Here is a 26,308-nt window from a genome sequence, read left to right on the forward strand (position 1 = left end):
GGTAGTAATTAAAACAATGAGTGTGAATGAACTCACCCAGGGAAAGTGTAATGCCAGATTTGTGGGCCAAAACAGCTCTGAGGAGCTCCAACTCGAAGCAGTTGAACGCTTAAACATTCTCCCAGGAACAGTGTGTGAAGTGAAAAAGCAGTGAGGAAAGGACCCTTTGGAGATCACCAACATTTAGGGGTGGAGGTGAACAGATGAGAAGAGAGAGGCAGAGATGCAGGAGGAGAAGCCAGGATGGGGGTGTCAAGTATAAAGAAGTGGGTCAAATGCTTCAGAGGTTAGAGAAAATGACAGGCAACTCCACCTGTTAGATTTGACATATAGAAGGGTGTCGGTGTGGCCAGGGTGAGGTCAGTGGAGTAGTGAAGGTGCAGGTTTCTGGCTGTTGGAGAAACCTCTTCCACTAACTACACTACATTTTGAGTTGCCAACTGGCATGGTCCTCCCCACTATTTCACACGCACGGTACAGTCGCGCGTGCGCACTCGTACACACTAGGTGGCTAACAGGTACGAGGCGTTTCCAGACAGCGAGGGCATAGCCCCCGCGCACGCGCCTCCGAGCCGGCCTCCTCCGTCGCAAGTCCCTCCCCAAGCCTGCAGAGGGCGCTGCGTTTCGGTGAGCCAGGACGTGGCGCCGCTCTAGCCAGCGCCTGGGCTCTGTGGCGGGCGCCGCAGCTCCGCATCCCCCGCGCCTCCTCCCAGCGCAGGTGGGTCCGCCCGCGGGGGGCGGGGGTGCCCGGGAGCCGTGGGACGGGCGGGGAGCGGCAACCTTTGGTGCGCAGAGTGGTCCCTAACGCCCAGGTGCCCCGGCTCGGGCTCTGGCCCGGGCGAATCGGGCTGTAGGAAGGGCCATACGGATGGAAGTTCTAGTACGGGTGTTCGCCTCTTGCTGAAGGTGCAAAGCCTGTCCCAGGACCTCTTTACACCCTGGGGGTCTCTGCCCAGGCACGCTTGCTGCTTCCGGGAAACCGCTGTGGGCGGTGCTAGTAGGGGGCGGGGCTACGTGATTGACACCTCTCTCCTCAGACTTCGAGGGCTACCACTGGACCCTTCCCCTGTCTTGAACCCTGAGCCGGCACCATGGTGAGAACCCTGAGCCCAGCCCTTCATCTCCGCACGCCCGCGCCCTCACCCACAGTGGTCGTGCACTTGGTTGCCCCGTATGAACCTAGGGCTTCACAGTGTGGGGCTTTTGCAGGTCAGCTCCTGCAAGGCAACCTGCACTCTTCCAACCCGTTCATCCTTATAGCACGGACGCCTGAAGGTGAAGACGTCAGAAGAGCAGGCGGAGGCCAAAAGGCTAGAACGAGAGCAGAAGCTGAAGCTATACCAGTCAGCCACCCAGGCCGTCTTCCAGAAGGTGGGGCCCTCAGAGGTAGCCCCGATCCCAAGTAGCTCTCTTAGTATAGTATGGAGTCCAAGAGCTGGTCCCTAAAGTCAGACTGCCTAGATCCAGTTCTGGGTTCTCTCACTTATAACTGTATGACTTTGGACAAGTTGCTGGATCTCTTTGGGCCTCAGTTTGCACATCTGTAAAATGGGGCTAATAATTGCACCTACTGCATAAGGCCGTTGTGAAGATTAAATGAGAGAATACCTGTAAGGCCATAAAGCATGGTTCATAGTATCTGTTGTATAATGTGGGATTCACAGAATATTGGGTGGTTTTGAGTTTACGTTATTTAGTCCTGTAGTGGGAAAGTGATATGATCTCTGACCCTGCCACCTATCTTCTCAGCGCCAGGCTGGTGAGCTGGATGAGTCAGTGCTGGAACTGACAAGTCAGATTCTGGGAGCCAACCCTGATTTTGCCACCCTCTGGAACTGCCGACGAGAGGTGCTGCAGCAGCTGGAGACTCAGAAGTGCGTAGGGATTCAGGATCTCAGAAGACTGCCCTGGCCCTGCGCCTACACTGCCTGGGTCCAGGGGTGGAGGAGGAATGGGGCAGCCAGTGGCATAGATGGAGGACAGTAGGGGGCTGGGTGCAGAAAGTGAGGGATGAGCTGAGGTTGAGTGTAGGAGAGCCCTGACCCCCCTTCCCTTCGGGGTACAGGTCTCCTGAAGAGTTGGCTGCTCTGGTGAAGACAGAACTGGGCTTCCTGGAGAGCTGCTTGCGGGTGAACCCCAAGTCTTATGGCACCTGGCACCACCGATGCTGGCTGCTAGGCCGCCTGCCTGAACCCAACTGGGCCCGAGAGCTGGAGCTCTGTGCCCGCTTCCTGGAGGTGGATGAGCGGAACTGTACGTGCCTGCAGATTCTGTCCCCACAGCCCTCACCTGCCCACATTCTGGTACTGGGGCCTCAGTAAGGCCCAGAATGGGGAGGGATATCCAGGATGGGTCCACTGAGCTGGTGCTGAAAGGGATGTTGGAGTCAAATGCCCCCTCCGTGGAGTGCACTGAAGTGTTTCTAGGAGTTCTCTGAGGGGACTCTAGGGGTCCCAGCCAGGTAGCTCCTCTTGCCTTGCCTCTAAGATATGCTGTCACCTCTCCCCTCCAGTTCACTGCTGGGACTATCGGCGGTTTGTGGCCACACAGGCAGCCGTGCCCCCTGCAGAAGAGCTAGCCTTCACTGACAGCCTCATCACCCGAAACTTCTCCAACTACTCGTCCTGGCATTACCGCTCCTGTCTCTTGCCCCAGCTGCACCCCCAGCCGGATTCTGGACCACAGGGGCGCCTCCCTGAGGATGTGCTGCTCAAAGGTAAGCAGGGTGAGGGGTCCTCCTTCCTACAGAAGGGAGGACTCTGCAGTGCCACCCTTCCAGTCCCCATGCCTGACCCTGTTCCTGAACCTGTCACTCAGGTTTATTGAGCACCTACTTCATGCCTGGCTCCAGGGGTGCCTAAGAATCAGTCCCTGACTGCAGGGAGCTCAAGTGTCTGATGGGGAAGATAAAACTGACATACATAGCCCCTGTGCAAGGACAGCATATAAGTGACACTGGGGGCTGGAAGTACTCCAAGGAGAGGGTAGGGTGTTGGAGTGGCCAGGAGCCCACCAGTGTCCTGACCACAGCACCATGCCTCCCGGAAACCTACAGAGCTGGAGTTGGTGCAGAATGCCTTCTTCACTGACCCCAATGATCAGAGTGCCTGGTTTTATCACCGTTGGCTCCTAGGCCGAGGTAAGCATTGAGGAAAGGGGCTGGGTGTTTAGGGCTTAGTAGGAATGGGAGAGGGTTTAAGGAAATCTGACACTGTGTCTCCCTGCAGCTGACCCCCAGGATGCACTGCGCTGCCTGCATGTGAGCCGGGACGAGGCCTGTCTGACCGTCTCCTTCTCTCGGCCCCTCCTAGTAAGTCCTACAGCTTTTGTCAAGAGCACTGTGGGATTGTGGGCCTGGTGCTGATGGGGCTGAAGTCTGTCTTTGTCCTTTGTGCCAGGTGGGCTCCAGGACGGAGATCTTGCTGCTCATGGTTGATGATTCTCCCCTGATTGTGGAGTGGAGGACCCCAGATGGCAGGAACCGGCCCAGCCATGTCTGGGTATCCCAGGATTGGTGGGGCAGAAGTGGGGTCTGGGGCAGGGCTGGGTGGGACAGTCAAAAAAGGAGTTAGGCCGGGGCATTTCCTTGACCCAGTACTCCCAGCTCTGTGACCTGCCTGCTGCCTCCCTCAACGACCAATTGCCCCAACATACATTTCGCGTCATTTGGACAGCAGGTGATGTCCAGAAAGAATGCGTGCTTTTAAAAGGTGATGGAACCTGCAGCCTCCACCCCTTGCAGCAGTCCCCATCACTCTTTTCCTCTCCAGGGTGCACCCTTCAACCACCTACTCTTTCCCCAGGCCGCCAGGAGGGCTGGTGCCGGGACTCCACCACGGACGAGCAGCTATTCAGGTGGTGATAGGGAAGCACAAAACAAGGAGGGGGCTCTGGACTCTGGGCATTAGGCAGCCAGGGCAGGAGGTTGGGGCCTCAAGGAGCTGTTTCAGTCTAGATACTGGGGATGTTGACCAGTGCTTCAGGGCTGCGGGCCTCAACACCTCCCCACCCTGCCCACCCTCAGGTGTGAGCTGTCAGTGGAGAAGTCCACAGTGCTGCAGTCTGAGCTGGAATCCTGTAAGGAGCTGCAGGAGCTGGAGCCTGAGAATAAATGTGAGGCCCCATTCTGTGAGAGTCTGCTCCCACAGCCCGCTGAGGGAGCCCCTTTCCAGTGTGGCCCTGAGAGGACAGCAGGAGGGCCTCAGGAGGGTAGAAGCAGAGGAGGATCCAGGAGAAATCCTCCTTTTCCCCGCCCTCTCTCAGGGTGCCTGCTTACCATCATCCTGCTGATGCGGGCACTGGACCCCTTGCTGTATGAGAAGGAGACCCTGCAGTACTTCCAGACCCTCAAGGCAAGTTGTGCCCGCAGAACAGGCCAGGGGGAGGCCCAGCAGGCAGGAGGCAGGCGGCTGACATGTGTACCCTGCCCACCCCATCCACTCCAGGCCGTGGACCCCATGCGGGCAGCATATCTGGATGACCTGCGCAGCAAGTTCTTGCTGGAGAATAGCGTGCTCAAGATGGAGTATGCTGAGGTGCGTGTGCTGCACCTGGCTCACAAGGTATGAGCTACCACGCACGCCTTCCCCTGGCCCTCATCCTGCTGGCCTCCCCACGTCCCTGACTTTGCCCCCAGTCTCAGGTGCTTTCGTGGACTTCCTCCCAATCAAGATAGAGTTCATCCCTCCCTCCCAGCTTTCTCCTCTTCCAGGCCTTTCTGTCACTCAGCCAATTCTTCTTCTTGTCACTCACTTTCAAATCCCGAGTCACCAGGACCTCCTTGTGTTGCTTCTTCCCCAGGCTGGTCACAGCTTCATCTTCCTTCAGAATGACCCCTAGCCCACTCCTCCCACACATTCCAGCCCATCTCACCCTGGAGCAACCCCCGATACCTGAAGGTCAAATACTTTCCAGAGATTCCTGAGAAGTTGTCCAGGCTCCACTTTTCCTAGTCCACCTTCCCAACACATTAGTTTTATCACATCACCACAGCCCACCTCCATTCCTGCCAAACTCATCTCTGCCTCATCAGGACCAGTCCCCATGGGGGACCAGTCTTTGTTTACCCAGCACCCTCCACTGGCCCCTGTACCTCCGAACTCCAGGCCTCCTCCTCCTCACCCACCCCACTGGTTACCCTATTCACAGCACTCACTGTCCCATGTCATGTACTGCTGTGGACTGTAAGGTCAGCTTTCCATGTGCTCCCATCCTCTCCTTGGCTGGGGTCCCCAAGGGCCTGTGGGGCACAGAGGGCATGTGCCTAATAAACGCTGGCTGAGGACCCTCTCCCAGGTCTCCTGGGAAGCCCATCACCTCCTTCCTCCCTTTACCCCCCAGGATCTGACAGTGCTCTGCCATCTGGAACAGCTGCTCTTGGTCACCCATCTTGACCTGTCACACAATCGTCTCCGAACCCTGCCACCTGCACTGGCTGCCCTGCGCTGCCTTGAGGTAAAGTACCCGTGTCTCCATCCCTGTCATGGGCGGTTCTTTTCCTCTTCCTCTACCTCAGAAGTCTGCCCATCCCACAAAGAGATGTGCAGGACCTTCCACCTCGAACAGGTAACTGCGTGCCTTCCACCTCCATCACGCAGCCTGACCCGTGAGCCCCTGTGTGCGCTGTGGGCCTGTCAGCCTGAGCTCCTCAGTTGCTGAACCATCCCCGGCTAACAGCGCCTGTCCTGCCTCCCTGCCCTCCCTGCCCCCAGGTGCTGCAGGCCAGTGATAATGCCATAGAGTCCCTGGATGGCGTCACCAACCTACCCCGGCTGCAGGAGCTGCTACTGTGCAACAACCGTATCCTTCCTTCTGGGTGCCTTTCAGACAGTGGGTAAGGTGAGGTGCCACCCTGGGGAGGGACAGACAGCAGGCAGGGTATGTGCCACCCTCTGGCAGGGCAGGAGACAGGGGCTCTGTAGTGTGAGTTGAAGGGGGAGAGCCTGGGGCTGTTGGGCTATCACTGACTTGCACTGGTGGAGTTTGGCAGAGTGTAAGTGACTTTCTTAAATCAGAGTTCACAAATGGGCAGCCTGCAGCTGTTCTTCAGCTCCATGTAGCTTTTTGAAAATCAGGAAGTTTCATACTTTAAAAACCATCTAGAGTTCTGATTCCCCTCTTAAAAATTGGAAGTTAGAGCAACCTTACACTGGTATTTTCCCTCAGCAGCCCTTGGTCGTTGCTGAATAGTAAATGTCTCTTTGGACCAGGCTGGTCCCTCCACCACTCCCCTGATACTACACCAGTCTGCTTGGGGTGTTGCCGCTCATTGTTTCTTGGCTGACCCTGTGGGCAGATGTTTGCAGTCCCTGCCTAGAGCCTGACTCCCTCCAGGGAGCACATGAGATGCCCATCAAACAGACTTCCAGGCAACAGTCCCCAGCTCTTGAGGGTACACAGGAGCAAATGAATTGGGAGGAACCTGCCAAGCTTTCCTTGACTCTCCTGCACAAGGCCTCCAGCAACCTGCAGCGCTCCAGCCTCTTGCCTCCTGCCCCAGGCTGGTCCTCCTCAACCTGCAGGGTAACCCGCTGTGCCAAGCGATGGGCATCTTGGAGCACCTGGCTGAACTGCTGCCTTCAGTTAGCAGCATCCTCACCTAAGAGGCCCTGCCCCCTACCCTTGCCCTTTAACTTATTGGGACTGAATAAAGAATGGAGAGGCCCTCTCAGGCTACCAACCTGTTGTCACTGCTACCACTACACCACTACCTTCATCACTACAGCCATTTATTTTTGGAAAAGAAAGGGAAGAGACATGGGGTGTTGTCAGCTCATTCTTTCTGCGCCATCCTGTTGTTTCCTCTCAGGGAGAACCAAGGCCTCAGTGTCTGGGGCAGAATTCAGGGTGAGGGCTGAGCTTGTGTTTACCTTCTGGTTTGGGGTTGGGGCTGGGACTGGGTCTAGATTCCAAGCAGGAACAGGGCTTGGGATCAGGTTCTGCTTCTGGCTGAGCAGAGCCTGAACAGAGCAGCTGTGAGTTTCTCCAGCTAGAAGCATCATACAAGTTTTTCCCATGACCCCTGCACCATCCAGATGTTCCCTCTGCCCTGGCCCCCATTCACCATAGCTGGGGAAGCTCAGGGGCTCCATGTTCCCAGGAGTGGGCCAGGGTGCTCTTGCTCCGCCCTGCCTGAACCACAGTATCGGTCCCCATGAGTAGCATTCTACGGTTGAAGTACCTTTGAGAATACTTGATACCATTTGATCCTCACAGAGTCTCAGGGAAGAGATTATTAGGCCCACTGTTCTGATGAGGAAACTGCTGTTGAGACTTGCCCATGGTTCTTGGCCAGAGCGCTTCAGCACTGAAACCAAAGTTGTCTCTACCCTTGGTCTAGGATTCTAGACTCATGTTCTTGCTTCTGTATCGGTAAGGAATGGTTGGGCAGCGGCCTGGCCTCAGCTCCTTGAGGTCCTGAGCTGAGTGTCTGCTCCCATGGTGTCCCCCCACACATACCATGTACACACCCTGTCCTGACCTAGACAGTCCTGAGTGGTGGTGGGGGGAGGGGACTGGCTCAGGGGTTAGGGCACTGACTCAAACCTGGCTGGGTGGGGAGAGAAAGATTGATTAAAGCTAGGGAGAGAGTGTGACAAAGGCATCCTCCTGGTTCTCTGGGATCCGCCTGGGTCCACGTGTGCTCACACACATCCGGACAACCAGGGCCCTGCCCCTTCCCGTATCTGCAGTGATGCAGAAACACCCAGCCCCTGCACAAAGCCCTCTGGCTGACCTGCCTGGAAGTCTGATATCCCCTGGTGTGTCTACTGAGAGTGTTGGAGGTGGGGCACTGGCCCCCACCCCCAGGCAGGTTCTGGTGCTTGGAGCTGGACAAGAAAAGGCAGTGTGGGTGTGGAGGGCTCCCTGCCAGTTCCTGGGGCCTCTCTGTCCCCACTCCCCATGGCGCCTCCCTGCCTGATGCATCACCAAACAGCCCCTCCTGGATTCTGCTTCCTTGTGTCTTCTTGTCAACTTGTTTTCGCTGTCTTCTGCTCGGCGGCCCGTGGGCAGAGCTGGGACACCAGTGGGAAGGAAAGAAAGAAGGAAGAAGGCCCTGGCTGACGGGCCCAAGGACAAGACCCGAGGAGAGCCTCCCTGAAGATGCCTAGCCTCCTCCTCTCTGCCTTGGGATCGCCTCTGTGCCATCCTTGGTGTTTCCCCAGTGTCGGGGTGGAGTTAGGATGCACACAGCACAGGTGCCTGAGCCGGTTGGTCTGGATTCCCAGAAGAATTCCAAGTTGGAGAAAAGGGAATCCTCGAGTCCAAATGAGCAAAGACTCCTCTCAGTGAGAGAAAGGTACTCTGTACCTCTGGAAGGGGGTCTCAGTTCCCACCCAAGCCTGAGTGGAAAGGCCTAAGCCTCCCCCAACTCCCCAGGCTACAGTGGGGGTGGGGGACGTGAAATGAGATTGCTCCTACTCTGATCTCCCTAATCCCAAACTTGAGGGGCAGCTCACTCATGCCTGGGGCTGTAGAGCAGCTGAGAAAGAAGGGACAGACTTGGGGGTGCGGGGAGTCAGAATATCTGGTAGAGCCAGCAGGTCAGGGGTTAGCTGGCTGAGCCAGTCTGAGGGCCTCTCTGCTGATGTCACCAGTCTGCAACCTGGGATCCCCGGACCTCCCTGGGCAGGATGAGTTCCAGCACCAGGCCCCTGGGCCAGTTTCACAGGGCTGAGCCTGGCTTGGGCTTCATGGAGCTCAGTAGCAGGAGCCCGTGAGAGCAGAGGTAGGCAGCCTGAGCTTGGGACCAGAAGGTCGGCCAGACAGGGCTGTGGGTAGAAGGACCTGCCTGCCCCGCTGCCCTTGCAGCTTCTTCATCCGGGAGAAGGGGCTCCTCACATGCCCAGTCTGGCAGGAAACAGGCTGGTGCCAGGGGCCATCACACAGGTGGATCACACCAAAGCCCAGCCTAAGCCCAGACCTCACGCCTGCTCCCTCCCTAGCATCTTCTCCCCATTTCCCACTCAGAGGCCTCGCCTCTTCCCTCCACCCCTCACAGCAGTTTGGCCCCTCCTTCCCATATAAGTCACTTACCAGGCCTGTCCCATCCATCCTGACCTGTTCCATCTCAGCCCCGGGACTCAGTGCTGCGGTTGCCAACACTGCTGCCAGGTGAGGGGCCACCACGGGCACTGTGGTGCTGAGCCCAGGCGGCCCACACTATCAGAGGCAGTGCCGGGATCCAGCACGGTGGGGTGTGGGCCAGCTGTGTACCTGTCAGCCCCAGCCAGGCTGTTCCCCAACACCAAGGCTCTGCTTTCCCTGGACTGGGCACAGCTCCGGGCACCTGCCATGCTCTACCCCTTCTGGCAGCCCCAAGTGGGGTCTTCCTTGACTTGGGAATGCCAAGGACCCCAGGCCCCGGGGCCACCTGTCTGTCTTGTGAAGAACCTTGAGTTGGGGAATTTCTGCTAACAAATGAGTTCTAGAAGCTGTCAGCATTGTGCACCTCTACACTGCGGAGCCAGCAGGTGGAGGGACCAGGCCCAGGGATGCTGGAGCACTCTGATGTGTGTGCAGCTGGGTCTTGAGGCTGTGACAAGTGTCCATGCAGGGAACTATGTGGATTTCCTGGGATGGATCCTTGAGTGGGTTTTTTCACTGGGCAGTTTTTCGGATGTGGTTTGGTGGAAGTGAGGGGAAGGCTTTTCTCTGCAGTGTGAGAAGCTTCTCTGGGTGAGTCTGAATGGTCTTCGGGGAGGGTCTCTGGATGTTTCTGGAGAATCTCTGGGCCAAGGTGGGATTGTCTCGGTCATCAGGCGGGGACCGAATCAGCTGTCTGGATGGAGGGTTTCTGGGTCAGCTGGCTGGGGCTACCTGGGTTAAGGAGCCACCCCCGCCTCTTCCTAACAGGCATGATGGACGGGCCACGTTCCGACGTTGGCCGTTGGGGTGGCAACCCCTTGCAGCCCCCTACCACGCCTTCTCCAGAGCCAGAGCCAGAGCCAGACAGACGCTTTCGCAGAGGAGGAGGAGGCCGTTCCTTCTGGGCTCGCTGCTGTGGCTGCTGTTCATGCCGAAATGTGGCAGATGATGACTGGGGACCTGAACCCTCTGACTCCAGGGGTCGAGGGTCCAGCTCTGGGACTCGAAGACCTGGCTCCCGGGGCTCAGACTCCCGCCAGCCTGTCTCCCGGGGCAGCGGTGTCAATGCAGCTGGAGATGGCACCATCCGAGGTGAGGCCATTCTGTCCTCCTCAGCTGAGAGCTGAAAGGCTTTAATGGGACCAGAGACTCATCCTGGCATTTCTGGGGGGATAGGAGGCTAATGATGAGGGCCTGGGCTCCCCATGGGGCTTCACTGACCCAGAGCTGTGCCCTTGCAGAGGGCATGCTAGTAGTGACCGGTGTGGACTTGCTGAGCTCGCGCTCGGACCAGAACCGCCAAGAGCACCACACAGACGAGTATGAATACGATGAGCTGATAGTACGTCGCGGGCAGCCTTTCCGCATGCTTCTCCTCCTGTCCCGGACCTATGAATCCTCTGATCGCATCACCCTTGAGTTACTCATCGGTCAGTGGGGCTTGGAGTGGGAAGGGTGAAGGCCCTATGTTTGGTGGGGAGAGGCTGGCATTAGAGTCAGAGAGGTCTTTAGGCTCCTCCCTGTCCCACTCCTCACCTCTGCCAGATAAGGCAGGTGCAAGTGTGTGGTTGTGCCCCTGGGGGTGGGTCTCAGAGAGGATCTTGGTGTTTCAGTTTTTCCCAAGCGCATCCTCCTCAAGCCTCCTGGGGCATCGGTCTCAGAGTACTCCTCTTCAGGGCCTGCCTCAGTGCCTCCTTTGGCATTGCTGCTCTGTCCTTTCTGCGTCTGTTCTCATTCCCCAGGATGTGGCTGGTTCTCTCTCTCTCCCTCTCTCCTTCCACGTTCCCCATCTCTGCCAATTTTGTCTCCCTCTGTCTCTGCCCCTCTGTCCCCGTGACCCAGGGCAGGTGCCTCCCTCACCGCATTGCTTGATGGAGCTTGACTTCTCAGGCTGGTGATTATGCTGCTGCCTGGGGCAGGCGACTCCTTTTACCCTTTGATTAGGGCCTAACCTTGCCCACCTCACCCTCTAATTTCCCAGGAACCCCTACCACCTTCACCAGGGATGCCTTGGGCTCTAGAACCTGCAGCCCAGGGAGCAGGCAGGGTTGGCCTTCAGGATCAGGACTGCCCTTTCATACAGGGCAGGTGGATCTGCCCCTCCAGCCCAGGCACTGTGACAGGCAGGCAGAAGGTGACAAGAGCCCTCATCTCTCCTCCCCACCTCAGAGTTCAGTGTTAGGGGAACAGGTTTGGGATGTTAGACTGTAGCCCTGCCCTAACATGTGGGCAAGCATTGGGTGGGGACAGAGCTGCTCTGAGGGAGATTGTCAGAGAATAAGATGATGGCCCAATGTAGGGACATACACAGTGGCTCATATACATTTTGGGTGGGGCTGGGAGAAGTCCCAGGTTCCATCCCCTCTCCTCAGGGAGGCCTCACCAGCTAATTGTTGATTTCCTACTCTAGGAAACAACCCCGAGGTGGGCAAGGGCACGCACGTGATCATCCCAGTGGGCAAGGGGGGCAGTGGAGGCTGGAAAGCCCAGGTGACCAAGGCCAGTGGGCAGACTCTGAACCTACGGGTCCACACTTCCCCCAACGCCATCATCGGCAAGTTTCAGTTCACAGTCCGCACACAGTCAGACGCTGGGGAGTTCCAGTTGCCCTTTGACCCCCGCAACGAGATCTACATCCTCTTCAACCCCTGGTGCCCAGGTGAGCAGCTGGGGTCTGGAGCAGAGGGTAGATGGGAGGGAAGGACAGGGAAGGGCTTCCTGCCCTCGGATGCAGCAGGGTGCCTAGGTGCCTCACCCCAGGAGAAGCCAGCCTCCCATTGAGCAGATGAGAGGACCGAGGCCTGGTGCAGAAAGGTGGCCAGCCCAGGGTCACACAGCCAGCCACACCTCTCCTGGCGAAGGCTCCTGGCAAAGGCCAATCTCCTCTACCATCTCTCATGCTACCCCATTCTCCTGCGGCAGTCCTGTCAGGCTAGGGGCATCCCCGCATTTTCTTCTGTGGACATGAGTCCTGCAGAACTGGCCAGGAGTAGGTGAGGCCCAGGGAGAGAACTGGAGGGAACCAGTTTTGTGTGTTCTGGGGACACAGAGGACATTGTGTACGTGGACCATGAGGATTGGCGGCAGGAGTATGTGCTTAATGAGTCTGGGAGAATTTACTACGGGACCGAAGCACAGATTGGCGAGCGGACCTGGAACTATGGCCAGGTATGATGCAGCTGGCCAGGGTCACATGCACCCAGGGGAGCTGGGGTGGGTGTGGGGGCTGGGGTATTGGAGCGGGGTGCTGGCCTAGGGTTCAGGCTGTCACCTCTGCCCTCCATCCCTCCTTCCAGTTTGACCATGGGGTGCTGGATGCCTGCCTATACATCCTGGACCGGCGGGGGATGCCATATGGAGGCCGTGGAGACCCAGTCAGTGTCTCCCGGGTCATCTCTGCCATGGTGAGCACCCTCATGTCTCTGAGTCCTACTGTGTGTTTGCCTGCTGCCTCGCCACACCTCCACCCTCGTCCTGCCCTTTCTGGATTCCTTGAGGACCCCCAGCCCTGTCCCTGCCCTTGCAAAGGATACTTCAGGAAGGGGTATCCCTTCTCTTCTCTCCCTTGCCTGCCCCGCAGCCCGCCTCTCCTGGCTCCTGTCCCAGCTCCTGTGGAATGCAGGGCCAAACCCAAAACTTGGCACACCCAGGATTCACATTCTTGTGTCAGAGCCTGGGTGGGAGGGGGGCAGGTGGCTCAGGAAAGGGCTGGATGGAGCTCAGGCTGATGTCTGGATCCTGAGGCATTTAGGCGTAAGGGGTGGTTGCAGGGTCAGGGCTGGGCTAAGGACCACATGGCAGGTCCTGAGCCCCTCCTCCACCTCAGCCCCATCTCATCCTGTCCTGGGCAGGTGAACTCCCTGGATGACAATGGAGTCCTGATTGGGAACTGGTCTGGTGATTACTCCCGAGGCACCAACCCATCAGCGTGGGTGGGCAGCGTGGAGATCCTGCTTAGCTACCTACGCACCGGCTATTCCGTCCCATATGGCCAGTGCTGGGTCTTTGCTGGCGTGACCACTACAGGTAGTGGAGGGACTGGGACAGGAGTGGCACGGGCCCTACAGGGAGAAGGGAGGAAAGCCAGGCTTATCCAGCCCTGCTCAGCTGTGGCTACAGTGCAGGGTGCAGGCGGGGGTGGATGATAGGCTGGTCTTAATTATCATTAATTAGTGTTAACAACAGACAGAGGCCTAAGGGAAAGGAGGGAGAAGGGACAGGCAGGGACTGAGCCAGGCAGGTGGCCTAGCTTCCCCTGACCCCAAGTGCTCTGTAGCCCAAAGGCCTTCTGGCCCCAGCGACCCTGACCCTGGCAGTCTATGCCCAGCTTGGCAATCCTGGTTGCCCTTCTGCCCCTGATATTCCTGACACGATGCCTCACTTGCCCCCAACCCGTGCCTTGAACCCCAACCTTCGCTCCGCCACAGTGCTGCGCTGCCTGGGTCTGGCCACCCGTACTGTCACCAACTTCAACTCCGCCCATGACACAGACACATCTCTTACCATGGACATCTACTTCGATGAGAACATGAAGCCCCTAGAGCACCTGAACCATGATTCTGTCTGGTGAGCTGGGGTGGACTGCCCATCTGTGCTGAAGAATGGTGACCTGAGCTTTGGAGGTGGAGGGTGGGCAGGGGAGGCTGGGGAAACCGTGGACTCCTGACCCTGGGGCTCAGACCCAGCCCCTCCTCCATGTCCATCCAGGAACTTCCACGTGTGGAACGACTGCTGGATGAAGAGGCCAGATCTTCCCTCGGGCTTTGATGGGTGGCAGGTGGTGGATGCCACACCCCAGGAGACTAGCAGTGGTGAGCCGGGCCCCCCCACTTCCCACCATGCCCCTGCTCATCTCCCCCACCTGAGTAACACAGTCCAGAGTGTCAGTGCTGGGCTGGGCTGGAGAGCTAAGCCCTGTAACCCCACGGCTTCTCAAATGGGTTTATCAGATGAACCACCATGTGGACGTTAGTTTATTTTTACCTTTCTGTATAACGCTCTATTTGCCTAAATTTTACTTATTTATAATGGTTTATTTTATTTATAATGGTTAATATACAAGGGAGGTTCAAAATTCAAAGCTGTAAGAGTATTCGGAGAAAGAGAATTCATATCCACTATTCTTACTTGCTTTTTAACTTACATATCCTGGAGATAATTAATTGAAGGACCCTTTTAAAGTCATTTTGATAAATAATAATACATGCTTGGAAGGAAAAAAAGTGTGGAATTGAAGAACACAAAATGTAAAGGTTCCCTATTCTCTCTCAGGAGGTATTTGGGGTTTTTTTCAAAAATATTTTTAAAGTAAATTTCTAGGTTCTACCCCAAACGTGATACATTAGACTTTCTAAGGATAGATGCTAACAATGTATATTTTTGAAAGTTCTTCTGGTGATTCTGACGATCGACCAGACTTGGGACCCACTCCAAAGGGTGACCAGAGAGATGGAGTGACGTCCTCTGGGGCACAGAGTGGTAGGTCAGCAACAGAACAAGTCCAGTCCTTTTAAACACATACTCTCGCTTTCACCAAGTTCCTTCCTGTCTGTTCCATTGCTCACTGTGAATTATATATACAGTATAGAAAAAAGTCAGGGCTCAGATAGGTTCAAAGAAGAAAATAGCCCTTATGACCCTGCCTTAATACATGATTACTATTGATACAACCCACGGGTCTCTTTTCTGTGTCCACATACATGTGTTTCTGCAGAAATTAGAACTACCATACACTCTGTTCTCAAACACACCCCCACCCCTTCCTACCGTGATACTCCAGCCGCAGGCCACGAGGCCTGCCCTGCCAGTTGCCTTCTGTCCAGCCTCTCCCTTACTCACCCCAGGTCAGAGAGTCCTCCCTAGCCTACATTCCTCCCCTGGCCTCTTCCCAACGCCCTCCCTCTCACTCAGATATGTGAACACAGCCCCCTGAGCGGTGCAACCCAGTGATGCCTGTGATGCTGAAACAGCCTGGCCCGGACACTGGCAGATCTGAGCTCTGGCCTCCAACTCTGGGAAGTGGTGGGGTGGACATCAGGCACGGGGCTCGGGGCCAGCAAGACTGGGGCTTGATCCCAGCCTGATCACTTCTCAGATGCATGCGCTTGGGCAAGCACCTCGCACTTTACGGCTTTGGGGTTTGGATGTAATTTGGGAATAATAGATACCACATAGGGTGATTGGGAGGATTAAATGAGAAATTCTCTATCTGAAGGGACCAGCAGCATGCCAGAAGCGTAGTAGCTACTCAGAAAGTCTTAGCTCCTTTCATTCTCCCTGCACCTCCTGTCTTGTGAGATCCTGGCATGCACTTCGCCTTGCTGTTTCCCCGTCTGTAAAGGAGGTGTAGTGTTAGGTGTTGTCTAAGATTCTTTCCTGTTGGATGGTACTCACTTCCCGCTCTGTCCTCTCCTGCCAGGCCTCCTCCTGTCAGCCTATCTCTTCTAGGCAGCCTCCTGAGTATGATAAGAGCAGACTCTATTTCCCACCAGCTCCCCCCAGTAGAGAGGGCAGCAGGCTGCAGAGCTGAGGGTTGTTCCGCATCTCTCTGAAATGGTGGTGGCGGTGGTGTCACTATTCACCCCCCACAAGCGAATAGTGACAAGGTGTACTGGCAGTGGCAGGACGATGGCAGCTTCAAGATTGTGTATGTGGAGGAGAAGGCCATCAGCACACTCATTGTCACAAAGGCCATGAGGCAGGGCCACTGTAGACTCTGGGTTGGTTACGATAAAGAATAGGAGGTCCTGTCCTCTGGGGGTCACAGACGGTGGACATCCAGTGTCATTCAGCCATGAAAGAGTGTGTCAAGGACTTGGTTATCAGGCAGGCTGGTCTGCACATCTGTACCTTGCCCCCGTCCTCCAGCAGAGCAGCCTGGGCTGAGGAAAGCGAATTGACAGCCAAATGGAGCCACTCTCTCTGTTTTCCATACCTGTGTTGCACTGGCTGTCAACTGACCCCCAAGTGTTTGAGTGAGGGCTGATGGCCTTGTTCCAGAGGCCACCAGGCAGTGGAACCAGGCCTGAGTGGCTGGGGCTGGGGCCCTGTGTGGACCCCACCCAGGATCTGAAGGTCCCTCTCTGCCTTCTCAGATCTCTCACCTTTGTCCCACCTCACTCTAGGCATCTTCTGCTGTGGCCCCTGCTCCGTGGAGTCCATCAAGAATGGCCTGGTCTACATGAAGTATGACACGCCTTTCATTTTTGCTGAGGTGAGGGCTGCACTGCAGGTGCCTTCTTGGGCTTCAGTCGTGGGTTCTCTGGTCCCGACTTCACCGCTGACTGACCAGCTGTGCGACCCTGGGCAAGTCACTCATTATACAAGTCAGTTTCCTCACCTGTAAAAGGGGATAATCAAGGCTGCCTTGCTGCTTGTGCTCAGGATCAAAAGAGATAATGGGTATGAAACTGCTTTACTAGTCGTAAAATCAGCCAATGAGCGTGAAGAATTACTGTTATTATTGCCAAAGTGCTCTGAGAGGAGCTTCCCAGACCAGCTTCTTCCCTGCGCTCTGGCCTCATCTGGCTCGTCTTGGAAAGTCTCCCCTTGGGCTCTGCCAGGAAGCTCCCACCCTTGGGACCAAGCCCTGTTCCATAGCTCCTAGGATCAGGGGAAGGAGGCCGGGAGTCAGGCCACCCTCAGACCCTCTGGCTCACTCATTCCTGTTCACCCCCACCCCTCCCACAGGTGAATAGTGACAAGGTGTACTGGCAGCGGCAGGACGATGGCAGCTTCAAGATTGTGTATGTGGAGGAGAAGGCCATCGGCACACTCATTGTCACAAAGGCCATCGGCTCCAACATGCGTGAGGACATCACCTACCTCTATAAGCACCCAGAAGGTACCATTCCCCCAACCCAGCCAGCTCTGGGCCCCATGACAAGTGTTCCTGTCAAGTGCTCGCCCACCCAAGTGGGAATTGGAACCTCACCCTTGACCTTCAACCCCCAGGCTCAGACGCAGAGCGGAAGGCAGTAGAGACAGCAGCAGCCCACGGCAGCAAACCCAATGTGTACGCCAACCGGGGCTCAGCGGAGGATGTGGCCATGCAGGTGGAGGCACAGGACGCGGTGATGGGGCAGGATCTGATGGTCTCCGTCATGCTGACCAATCACAGCAGCAGCCGCCGCACAGTAAAACTGCACCTTTACCTCTCAGTTACCTTCTATACTGGTGTCACTGGGACCATCTTCAAGGAGACCAAGAAGGAAGTGGAGCTGGCACCAGGGGCCTGTAAGTGCTCCTTACCCAGCCCTGCCCCCTGCATGGCTGGGCACCTCAGGGCTGTGGACATGGAGACCCCAGGAGCAGTGGGGAGTCCCTGGGGGAAGCCGGATGTGGGGAAGCAGGCCTCAGTGACGCCATGCCTCTTCTCCCCAGCGGACCGTGTGACCATGCCAGTGGCCTACAAGGAATACCGGCCCCACCTTGTGGACCAGGGGGCCATGCTGCTGAACGTCTCAGGCCATGTCAAGGAGAGCGGGCAGGTGCTGGCCAAGCAGCACACCTTCCGTCTGCGTACCCCAGACCTCTCCCTCACGGTGAATGCAGTTTGCTGAGGCATGAGGGGTGGTCAGAGAGTGAAGGCCAGGGGATAAGGACATCAGAGGCGGGCGCTAAGCCAGGAGCAGGCTGGCCTGATAAGCCTTTGTAGGAGAAGGTCAAGGACTGGCTCTGGGGCCTCAGTTTCCTCGTCTGTAGCATGGGATCTTATGTCTCTGGTTCTGAGACAGCCTTTGTTGGGGAATAGGCTGGAGTTTCTTCTCTGACTTCTGGGGAGTCTTCTCTCAGGAGGATAAATGTGGGGCACGGGGAGGTTTTGCTTCTAAGCAGATTCCCCTCTCTGGTGCAGTGTACGGTCCCGTGTGTTTGACCAGGGTCTCTGACATGGGGGATGGGCCTCTTTTTCTCTCAGTTACTGGGAGCGGCAGTGGTTGGCCAGGAGTGTGAAGTACAGATTGTCTTCAAGAACCCCCTTCCCGTCACCCTCACCAATGTCGTCTTCCGACTCGAGGGCTCTGGGTTACAGAGGCCCAAGATCCTCAATGTTGGGTAAGTCTTGCCTCTCCTCCTGCCCCTGCTGCCACTCTGGCCTTCCCCACAGGCTGCCCTGGTTCCCAGCTTTGCTTCCTCTCTGTCTGGACAAGTATGTTCTGTCAGGACCCAAACAAGCAGGTTGGGGCCAGCTAGCAATACCTCCCTACCCAGCTCAGTCCCACCAGCCTTTAGGGAGACCTCCTGGGCACCTGGTGCTGTGCTGTGCTGTGTCCTTGCCCTGCCTCACTAATTAGGGAGCAAAAGCCCCACATAGGAATCATTAGTAACTCATTGCTAATATTTGCCTAGTACTGAAGAACTGACCAGGCACTTTCAGGAATATGATCTTTGGACACAAAAACTCTTTAAAGTACATTAGAAGGCCAGGTGTGCTGGCTCACGCCTGTAATCCCAGCACTTTGGGAGGCCGAGGCAGGCAGATCGCTTGAGGTCAGGAGTTCGAGACCAGCCTGGCCATCAAGGTAAAATTCCATCTCTACTAAAGTAAAAAAATTAGCCATGTTTGGTGGCAGGCACCTGTAATCCCAGCTACTTGGGAGGCTGAGGCAGGAGAACCACTTGGACCCAGGAAGTATAGGTTGCAGTGAGCTGAGATTGAGCCACCGCACTCCAGCCTGGGTGATAGAAGCAGACTCCATGTCAAAAAACAAAAACAAAAACAAAAACACATTAAAGATCATCATATGATTAAAAGCAAAGTTTTGGGCCGGGTGTGGTGGCTCACATCTGTAATCCCAGCACTTTGGCAGGCCAAGGTAAGTGGATCACTTGAGCCCAGGAGTTGAAGACCAGCTTGGGCAACATGGTGAAACCCTGTTTCTACAAAAAAGTTTTAAAAACTTAACCAGTGTGGTGGTGTGCGCCTGTTGTCCCAGCTACTTGGGAGTCTAAGGTGGGAGGATCACCTGAGCCTGAGGAGGTTGAGGCTGAAGTGAGCCATGTTTGTACTACTGCACTCCAGCCTGGGCGACAGAGTGAGACCGTGTGTCTCTGTTTCTCTCTCTGTCTCTCTTACACACACACACACACACACACACAAGCAAAGTTTTGGAACCCTAAGGATATGGGTTCAGGTCCCAGCTCTAGCACTTACTGGCTATATGCCCTTGGGCAAGCGGTTTCTCTCCTTCAAGCCTGTGTTCTCATCTGTAAAGCAGGGATAGCAATAGCCCCTGAACCTAGGGTTGTTTAGTGCATTGCTTGGCACAAAGTTAGTGCTCCATTGGTAGTTATTATTTTTATTATTGCCATTATCACCCCCACTTCCAGATGGAGAAGCTGGCGGTCACGTCTCACGTGGTCTCACAGCTCATAAGGGGCAAACTCTGCTCTACCCACTGTGGTGCAAACCATGCACAGGCTCTCAAGCTCATTGCTTGTTTTGTGCCATGAGGGCCAAGTAGCAATTCCAGAGGAGAGAATCCCATCCCTCAGGCCCTTACCCAGCCGTCTGGGCCTGATCCTGGGCTGGGCAAGCCCCTGGGTGCAGTGAGGGCACACACATGCTGCGTTCCTGGGCCTGTGGCTGTCATCTTTGATACAGACTCACACGTGCTGCCCTGTCCCTCCCTAGGAAAAGCACAGAGGGAAAGCAGAGCAGGCCAGAGCCTGGCCTTCTAGATCAGCCTTCTGGGACAGGGGCAGGCTTCGCCTTCAGACAGACAGCTCCTGAGAAAGAACAATGGCTTGGGGTGGGGAAACTGAGGGGAGGAAGCAGAGAACCCCGTGCCCACCCCTCCCTCGCAGCTCTCCTGGTGGTGGCCGCCACCTTTGCCGTGAGGCCAAAGTGGAGAAGGCAGCTATGTTGATCTTTGCCCCAGCCTGGGCCCCTGGGAATGCTATGATGTGTCACAAAGGAGGGCTTTCCTCATGTCACCCTACCAGGGTCTCTGGCAGCTCAGTGAACAGAGCCTGAACCCTCCGGATAGCCTGCTTTGCTCGTCTTGCCCGGCAGACATCTCTTACTCACACCCCCACATGGTGGGGAGGGGGAGCTTCCTCGTCCTAAGGCATCCTCAGAGCTGGACTTGCCTCAGCAGCCCCACCAGGCCTTTGCCTCTTGGCCCTGCTTGGAAGTAAGGAAAGGGCCACTGTGCTGAGTGTTGGGGGACCTGTTCCCTGTCTTTACCTGTAGAGTTTGTGTGAGTCTACCTACAGCAAAAGATAGGGTTGGACGATGGTTTCTTAAGGCAGATCCTCCCTGGACAGTCTGTGGCTCCTTAGCTGCTGTGAGCCCAGAACAGAGCCTCCAGTACAACTGGGAGCCTCCAGGGGGACATCTCTGAGCTGTTGGTTCAGATAAATAAGATTCCAAGATGGGTGTACTTTGCCTCTCATTTGCACATCAAAGGCTGTGGCATGGAACCCCATTATAGCATAAGGTGTGCCACCCCAGTGTGGTGACTGGCCACTTAATAAACATTCCAGAACTCACTCCTCCAGATGGCTGTTGTCACCACCAAAAGCAGTCACCAGGGAGGCTGGAAGTCTGTTCCAAACCCTTCCTGGGAATTTCCCTCAGAGTCTGAGTCATACTCTCTAGAATGTCCTCAGCGTGGTCAATCTGCCTTCTTAGGGGTAGATTTGACTTTGCGGAGAGACCTGAAGTCATCAAGAGCTAAGACTAATTAATAAGATAAGCGAACAGGTGGGTAACTGCCCTTTTCCATCAGAACCGAGGCATGCTGTGGAAGGACAGGCTGACTGTTGCGTCACTGAGCACACGTGTGTGTGCATATGGTTTAAATGGCTCTGAAGAAGAGTCCAGGAGGAGTTTTAAAAATGTTTCAAGCCTAGGCAATATGATTGAACAAGTACACAATTGGACAATGCTCATTTCGATGTCTAAGTTCTGGTATCCTTGTCGGGGAGTTGGTTTCATGACCCACACTCAGTTTCAGGAACATCCCAGCTCTAGCAGATGGCTTGTACTCGGCTTCAACTCACAAAAGAGGTGTGGTAAAGTCCCCAACTCACAGCGAGACCAGGGGAGGGAGAGATCTTGACATTTCCACCTAGAAAACAGTTTCTCTTGAAAATAATCAGTTATTGCAATGTAAAGGTTATTTTCTGAAATATTACAGTTCAATTATGGTATAAATAGACTTCTGAGGGCTGGTCTGAGCTTGCACAACCTTGAATCTTGTATCTATGAAAAAGTTAGCAAAAATTAAGAATGCAAATTTGTAAGCAGTCAGGACATAGCCTAGCCATTAAGTTATAGACTTAATTTACAGACTTCCTATCATACTACATTCAATTATATATCCCTGCCTCCCTCCTTCAGGGAGCTCAGAAGCATCTTCAGGATAATCAGATCCCACTCCTCCTTTTACTTTCACTTCCATTTTATGACCCGGAAAGTGAGGAACAGAGAAGTTAAATAGCTTCTCCTAAGCCTCACAGTTAACAAGTGGTAGAAAAGGGAGTAGAGTGGTTACGGGAAACCCCTCAGAACCAGGCTCCAAGACAAATGCTTTGCCCTGAAAAGAACTCATCCTTGGAGTTAGGGATGTTGGCTCATTCTCTTAGAGGATAACAGTGACTGCACAGGTTCTGTGTCTGGAAAGGGTCCCCAACAGCAGGCTTGGGTTGAATAGGGCACCAGAGGTAAGGTTTAGGCAAAGGCAGGAAAGACAAATTCCCACAGGCACGAGCAAATGCAATATAAATGTAATCATGTTCAGTGTATAAAATGAAACGTTCAGATTGCTGGAGGAGCTCAGAGAAGGGTGAGGTTCCTTTTCCTAGAGGCAAGAGGTGCTCAGGGGAGCCATCACTGAGGAAGTGGTGTGCCAGGCCTTGGAGGAAAAGTAGGCCTTCACAAGGACGCCCAGGGTGGGGAGGCAGAGCTGGGTGCTCATTCCACACAAGGCGAAGACTGCAAAGCATGACTGTGGAGGTGAGTCTGGGGAAGACGGCATTCAGTAGGGCTGCTCAGCAGGAGGAATGGTGGGGGATGATGAGGCTGTGCAAGTAGCAGGGGCTGAGTCAGACTGAGCCTGTGTGTCAGGTTAGAGGGCCAGGATCTCGTGCCACAAGCACCAAAGGAGCACTAAATTCTTGAAGGATTTAGTTCACCTCTGAGTGGTTAGCAGAACAAAATACAAAAGTGGGATGGTAGGCAAGGAGTCCCATTAGAGGACAAGTGAAATCATGATTCCCAGGGGAGGTCTAGGAATCAATTTTTCAGAGGCCCATGTGGAAAGGAGAAAATGAAAACACGTGTGTGTGGGGGGGGGTTTGTCCATCTGCCTCTTTGTCTCTCTCTCTCAGACACACACACACACACACACACACACACACACACACACACACACACACACACGGGTTTATGTCCATTTAAAGATGTCTGTTGTCTGTTCTTGGGGAGGATTTTCCTTTTTTTCCGAAGATAACATCCTTTTAATGTTTTTGTGTGTGAAAATGCTCTTTTGTTCTTTGGAACGATGATCATAGCAGAGAATAATTTCTTTTCTTCAACCTATGCTCTTGTCAAAACTGAAAGTATTTGGAAATATTGTGTTGGGCCCCCAAAGTCTCATTTTGAAGTTTTCTTGGTTTTGGAGACCCCAGGTGAGATGAGGATGTTCTGTCTGGGGCAGGAGCAGTGGTGATAGAGGGCATGGCATGAGAGGCCTCTGCGGTGGCATCAGCAGTCTTTGTCCAGGTGGATGTGGGAGTAGGGAGGAAGGAGTCCCAGACGATGGGGAGAGTTTCAGCACAGGCAGCTGGTGGGTGGCTGCTGAGCTGGCTATGCAGAGGCGCCCTGGGGCTCCTGGTCTTGGGTGTGGAAATTTCAGGTAAGCCTGAAATTGTCTGAATGGGTCCACCTCCTGCTTCTTCCTCCTGACTGCCCTCGATCAGCTCTTACTCCCCACTCCACCCCCAATTACTCCAGGCCCATGACCTTGTCTCTGCCCACAGGGACATCGGAGGCAATGAAACAGTGACACTGCGCCAGACATTTGTGCCTGTGCGACCAGGCCCCCGCCAGCTCATTGCCAGCTTGGACAGCCCACAGCTCTCCCAGGTGCACGGTGTCATCCAGGTGGATGTGGCCCCAGCCCCTGGGGACAGGGGCTTCTTCTCAGACGCTGGAGGTGACAGTCACTTGGGAGAGACCATCCCTATGGCATCTCGAGGTGGAGCTTAGCCCTGTGCCAGGAGCAATCAGACTGGAGTCAGATGAGCAAGGACACTGCCCCAAGATGGGGGCACACTACAGAGCAGCTCCCTAGGAGCTCAGGTGGGGAGTCCAGGGCTCCTGGAGAGGGAGTCAGTCTTCATTTGCACTAGGGGCACAGATGCTAATAAACTGTTTTTTAATGAAGCTGCTGCTCTGTCCATCTTTCAGTCCATGCCACACCAAGATGGATGGAACCATGGTCTGTCCCAGGGCTGCACATGGCCTTTCTATATCACCCACTGACAGGGGCTGGTGTCCCTCACCAGAGAGAGGGAAGCACAAGGGAAGTTGAGGCTCAGAGAGACAGAGTCGATATTCTTTGTATAACTCTCTTCTACCTGGAAATTTTCTTGTAGGTGAGTTTTAGAGGATTTTGGCTTTGGTTTGAATGAAACTGTTCCTTTACCTCAGGGTTTTTCAAGTGTAGTGTCTAGACTACCTCTATTACAATCACTGAAATGTTTATTAATAATCCAGATATATGAGCCCTAGCATAGACTTCATGTGTCAGAATCCCTGTGGCAGAGGCCCAGAACAGACTCACCAAGAGTTTGACTCCTGTGTATACTAAAGATCAAGAACAATGTCCTTTCATTTTTCTTTTCAGCTGTTCTTTTTTCTGCATTCCCACTGCCTACATTCTTCTTGGGCCAGCAGTAGCCATGAGATCATGTACCTGATATTCTGGTCCTGAACGCATGTCTTCTTGAACCTTTAAGTTTAGAAGGCTTTCAAGACAAAGGGCTCATGGGGTAGGAAAAAGAGAGCTAAAATTGAGCTGTTCCTACTAGCTATAAACACATGAACAAGGTGCATACCTTGAGGCATCAGTCGTGTAACATGCACAAGAAGAAACAAGCCCTTCCCTTAAGGTGCTCCTGTCCAGTGGGAGTGGCAGATATGTAAACATTCTAAATACAGTAAATGCGTATATCACACTTACCGGGAGCCAGGCTCCAAGCACTTTATATTTATGAATTCATTTAATCCTTACAACAACCTTACGAGATACGTTCTGCATGGTAGTAGAGGGATGTTCAGGATGCCGAGGGGCCCAGAGAACTGTGATTCTGCCTGGGCTGATACAGAAAGGCTTCATGAAGGTGATTACCAGATGACCCATGAAAGATGAGAAAAAGTCAAGTCCAAGAGGCAGAGGACAGAGGAATCACCTACCACGTGTAAAGCACAGACATGCGAGACAACACAGCATATTTGGGAAATGCAGACAGCTGGATGAGGACTGGCATATGGGTACATGATGAGTACAAAGTGGCAAGGGATGTGCTTGAAGAGGTAAGCTTGGGCCACTTCATTAAAAATCCTTTTGCCATATTTAGGAGTTTGGACTTCCTTCTGAAAGTAAGGGGGAGCTTTCAATTAGGGATGATATGATCAGTTTTGCATTTCACGTGATTCACGATGAAAGCAACATAGAAAAGAAATTAGAAGGGTTGGGCTGGAGGTAGGAAGACTAGAGTCCTCTTGGGATGAGAGACAGGAGAACCTGAATTAGGGTAGAAGTAGTATCAATGGGAAAAAAAGGGGGGGGTGGGTTTGAAGGTTGTATAGGAAATAAAACTGATGAGACTTGGTAATAGATTGAATTTGGAGAGGAGGGAGGGCAGAGATAAGGGTGGTGCCTGCATTTCTGACTCATGGGTGCCATGAACAGAGGTTGACATGCATAGAAATTCGAAGCCCAGGAGGAAGACCATATTATAAAAGGGAAGATAGGCTGGGCCCGGTGGCTAACGCCTATAATCCCAGCACTTTGGGAGGCCAAGGCAGGCGAATCACAAGGTCAGGAGTTCGAGAGCAGCCTGGCCAATATAGTGAAACCCCGTCTCTACTAAAAATACAAAAAAAAAAAAAAAAAAAAAGTCAGGCATGGTGGCACATGCCTGTAATCCCAGCTACTTGAGAGGCTGAGACAGGAGAATTGCTTGAACCCAGGAGGTGGAGGTTTTAGTCTGGCCTGTAACAAGCTTGGGAGTCCTTGGGACTCCTGTCCTCACAAGAAAAATGCTGAACAAATTGAAAGTTAATAACTCTTGTTGGATCTATCAGAGAATTGAGGGCACAGGGCAAACTCCTGCCCCTAAAACTGGAGAGACAAAAAAGCAGATACAGAGAATCACAACTTAACAGCAGAAGCCCAAAAACAAACTTCTGGGGAGCCAGTACCAGGGTAGGAAAACTTAAAGTGTAATTGACTCATAGCTGGAGGCTTAGGGTGGACAAATTTGTGAGCTAAAAACTCTATAGTGGCCAGGCATGGTGGCTTATGCTTGTAATCCCAGCACTTTGTGAGGCTGAGGCACGCAAATCACTGAGCCCAAGGGTTCAAGACCAGCTTGGGCAACATGGCAAACCCCGATCTCTACAAAAAAGACTTTTAATAGCCGGGTGTGGTGGCACATACCTGTAATGCCAGCTACTGGGGAGGCTGAGGTGGATCACCTGAGCCTGGGGAGGTTGAGGCTGCAGTAAGCCGAGATCACAACACTGCACTCCAGCCTGGGCTACAGAGTGAGATTGTCTCAAAAAAAAAAAAAAAAAAAGGCCGGGCGCGGTGGCTCACGCCTGTAATCCCAGCACTTTGGGAGGCTGAGACGGGCGGATCACGAGGTCAGGAGATCGAGACCATCCTGGCTAACACGGTGAAACCCTGTCCCTACTAAAAAAAAAAAAAATACAAAAAAACTAGCCGGGCGCCGTGGCAGGCGCCTGTAGTCCCAGCTACTCGGGAGGCTGAGGCAGGAGAATGGCGTAAACCTGGGAGGCGGAGCTTGCAGTGAGCTGAGATCCGGCCACTGCACTCTGGCCTGGGAGATGGAGCGAGACTCCGTCTCAAAAAAAAAAAAAAAAAAAAAATCTAGGGGTCCCATTCCCATTCTTAGGGGGACCCTACCCTTTTTTTGGTTTTTGTTTTTTATTTTTTGTTTCTTGTTTTTGTTTTACCCAGGCTGG

General features: G+C 54.2%; 2 protein-coding genes across 4 annotated transcripts; both read left to right on the forward strand.

Moving 5' to 3' along the window:
- The first annotated feature begins 576 nt into the window (after window positions 1-576).
- On the forward strand, window positions 577-6,679 carry LOC105477867 (Rab geranylgeranyltransferase subunit alpha). Of its 3 annotated transcripts, XM_011734724.2 has the most exons (17): window positions 596-718; window positions 1,038-1,094; window positions 1,261-1,371; window positions 1,750-1,874; window positions 2,066-2,253; window positions 2,513-2,716; window positions 3,056-3,139; window positions 3,228-3,310; window positions 3,399-3,500; window positions 3,605-3,710; window positions 3,804-3,855; window positions 4,025-4,113; window positions 4,264-4,352; window positions 4,446-4,562; window positions 5,341-5,454; window positions 5,712-5,799; window positions 6,454-6,679. In XM_011734724.2, exons 2-17 carry the CDS (start codon window positions 1,092-1,094, stop codon window positions 6,600-6,602), a joined length of 1,704 nt encoding a protein of 567 aa, XP_011733026.2. In that variant the 5' UTR covers window positions 596-718; window positions 1,038-1,091; the 3' UTR covers window positions 6,603-6,679. The 3 variants fall into 3 exon arrangements, with proteins under 3 accessions (XP_024647367.2, XP_070956496.1, XP_011733026.2); XM_024791599.2 differs by having other exon boundaries at window positions 577-1,094; XM_071100395.1 differs by having other exon boundaries at window positions 595-718; window positions 3,605-3,855.
- Window positions 6,680-6,759: 80 nt separating this feature from the next.
- On the forward strand, window positions 6,760-23,604 carry LOC105477866 (transglutaminase 1). The gene is made up of 15 exons (XM_071100394.1): window positions 6,760-6,846; window positions 7,216-10,179; window positions 10,329-10,517; window positions 11,498-11,746; window positions 12,137-12,255; window positions 12,384-12,491; window positions 12,939-13,113; window positions 13,515-13,653; window positions 13,795-13,898; window positions 16,212-16,300; window positions 16,777-16,930; window positions 17,041-17,322; window positions 17,470-17,630; window positions 18,005-18,141; window positions 23,074-23,604. Exons 2-15 carry the CDS (start codon window positions 9,786-9,788, stop codon window positions 23,300-23,302), a joined length of 2,529 nt encoding a protein of 842 aa, XP_070956495.1. The 5' UTR covers window positions 6,760-6,846; window positions 7,216-9,785; the 3' UTR covers window positions 23,303-23,604.
- The last annotated feature ends 2,704 nt before the right edge of the window (window positions 23,605-26,308 follow it).

This window comes from Macaca nemestrina, chromosome 7, assembly GCF_043159975.1.
Source record: "Macaca nemestrina isolate mMacNem1 chromosome 7, mMacNem.hap1, whole genome shotgun sequence".
Taxonomy (NCBI): domain Eukaryota; kingdom Metazoa; phylum Chordata; class Mammalia; order Primates; family Cercopithecidae; genus Macaca; species Macaca nemestrina.

What these genes read in the sequence shown, in the direction of transcription:
- LOC105477866 (XM_071100394.1), top strand. Translation starts at nt 9,786, where the DNA reads ATGGAGGGTTTCTGGGTCAGCTGGCTGGGGCTACCTGGGTTAAGGAGC. An exon ending in CTGAACCATGATTCTGTCTG is followed by an intron (nt 13,654 to 13,794) that starts GTGAGCTGGGGT and finishes ATGTCCATCCAG; the next exon opens with GAACTTCCACGTGTGGAACG. An exon ending in CCCAAGATCCTCAATGTTGG is followed by an intron (nt 18,142 to 23,073) that starts GTAAGTCTTGCC and finishes CTCTGCCCACAG; the next exon opens with GGACATCGGAGGCAATGAAA.
- LOC105477867 (XM_071100395.1), top strand. An exon ending in CTGCCCTGCGCTGCCTTGAG is followed by an intron (nt 5,455 to 5,711) that starts GTAAAGTACCCG and finishes CCCTGCCCCCAG; the next exon opens with GTGCTGCAGGCCAGTGATAA. An exon ending in GCTGCTACTGTGCAACAACC is followed by an intron (nt 5,800 to 6,453) that starts GTATCCTTCCTT and finishes CTCCTGCACAAG; the next exon opens with GCCTCCAGCAACCTGCAGCG.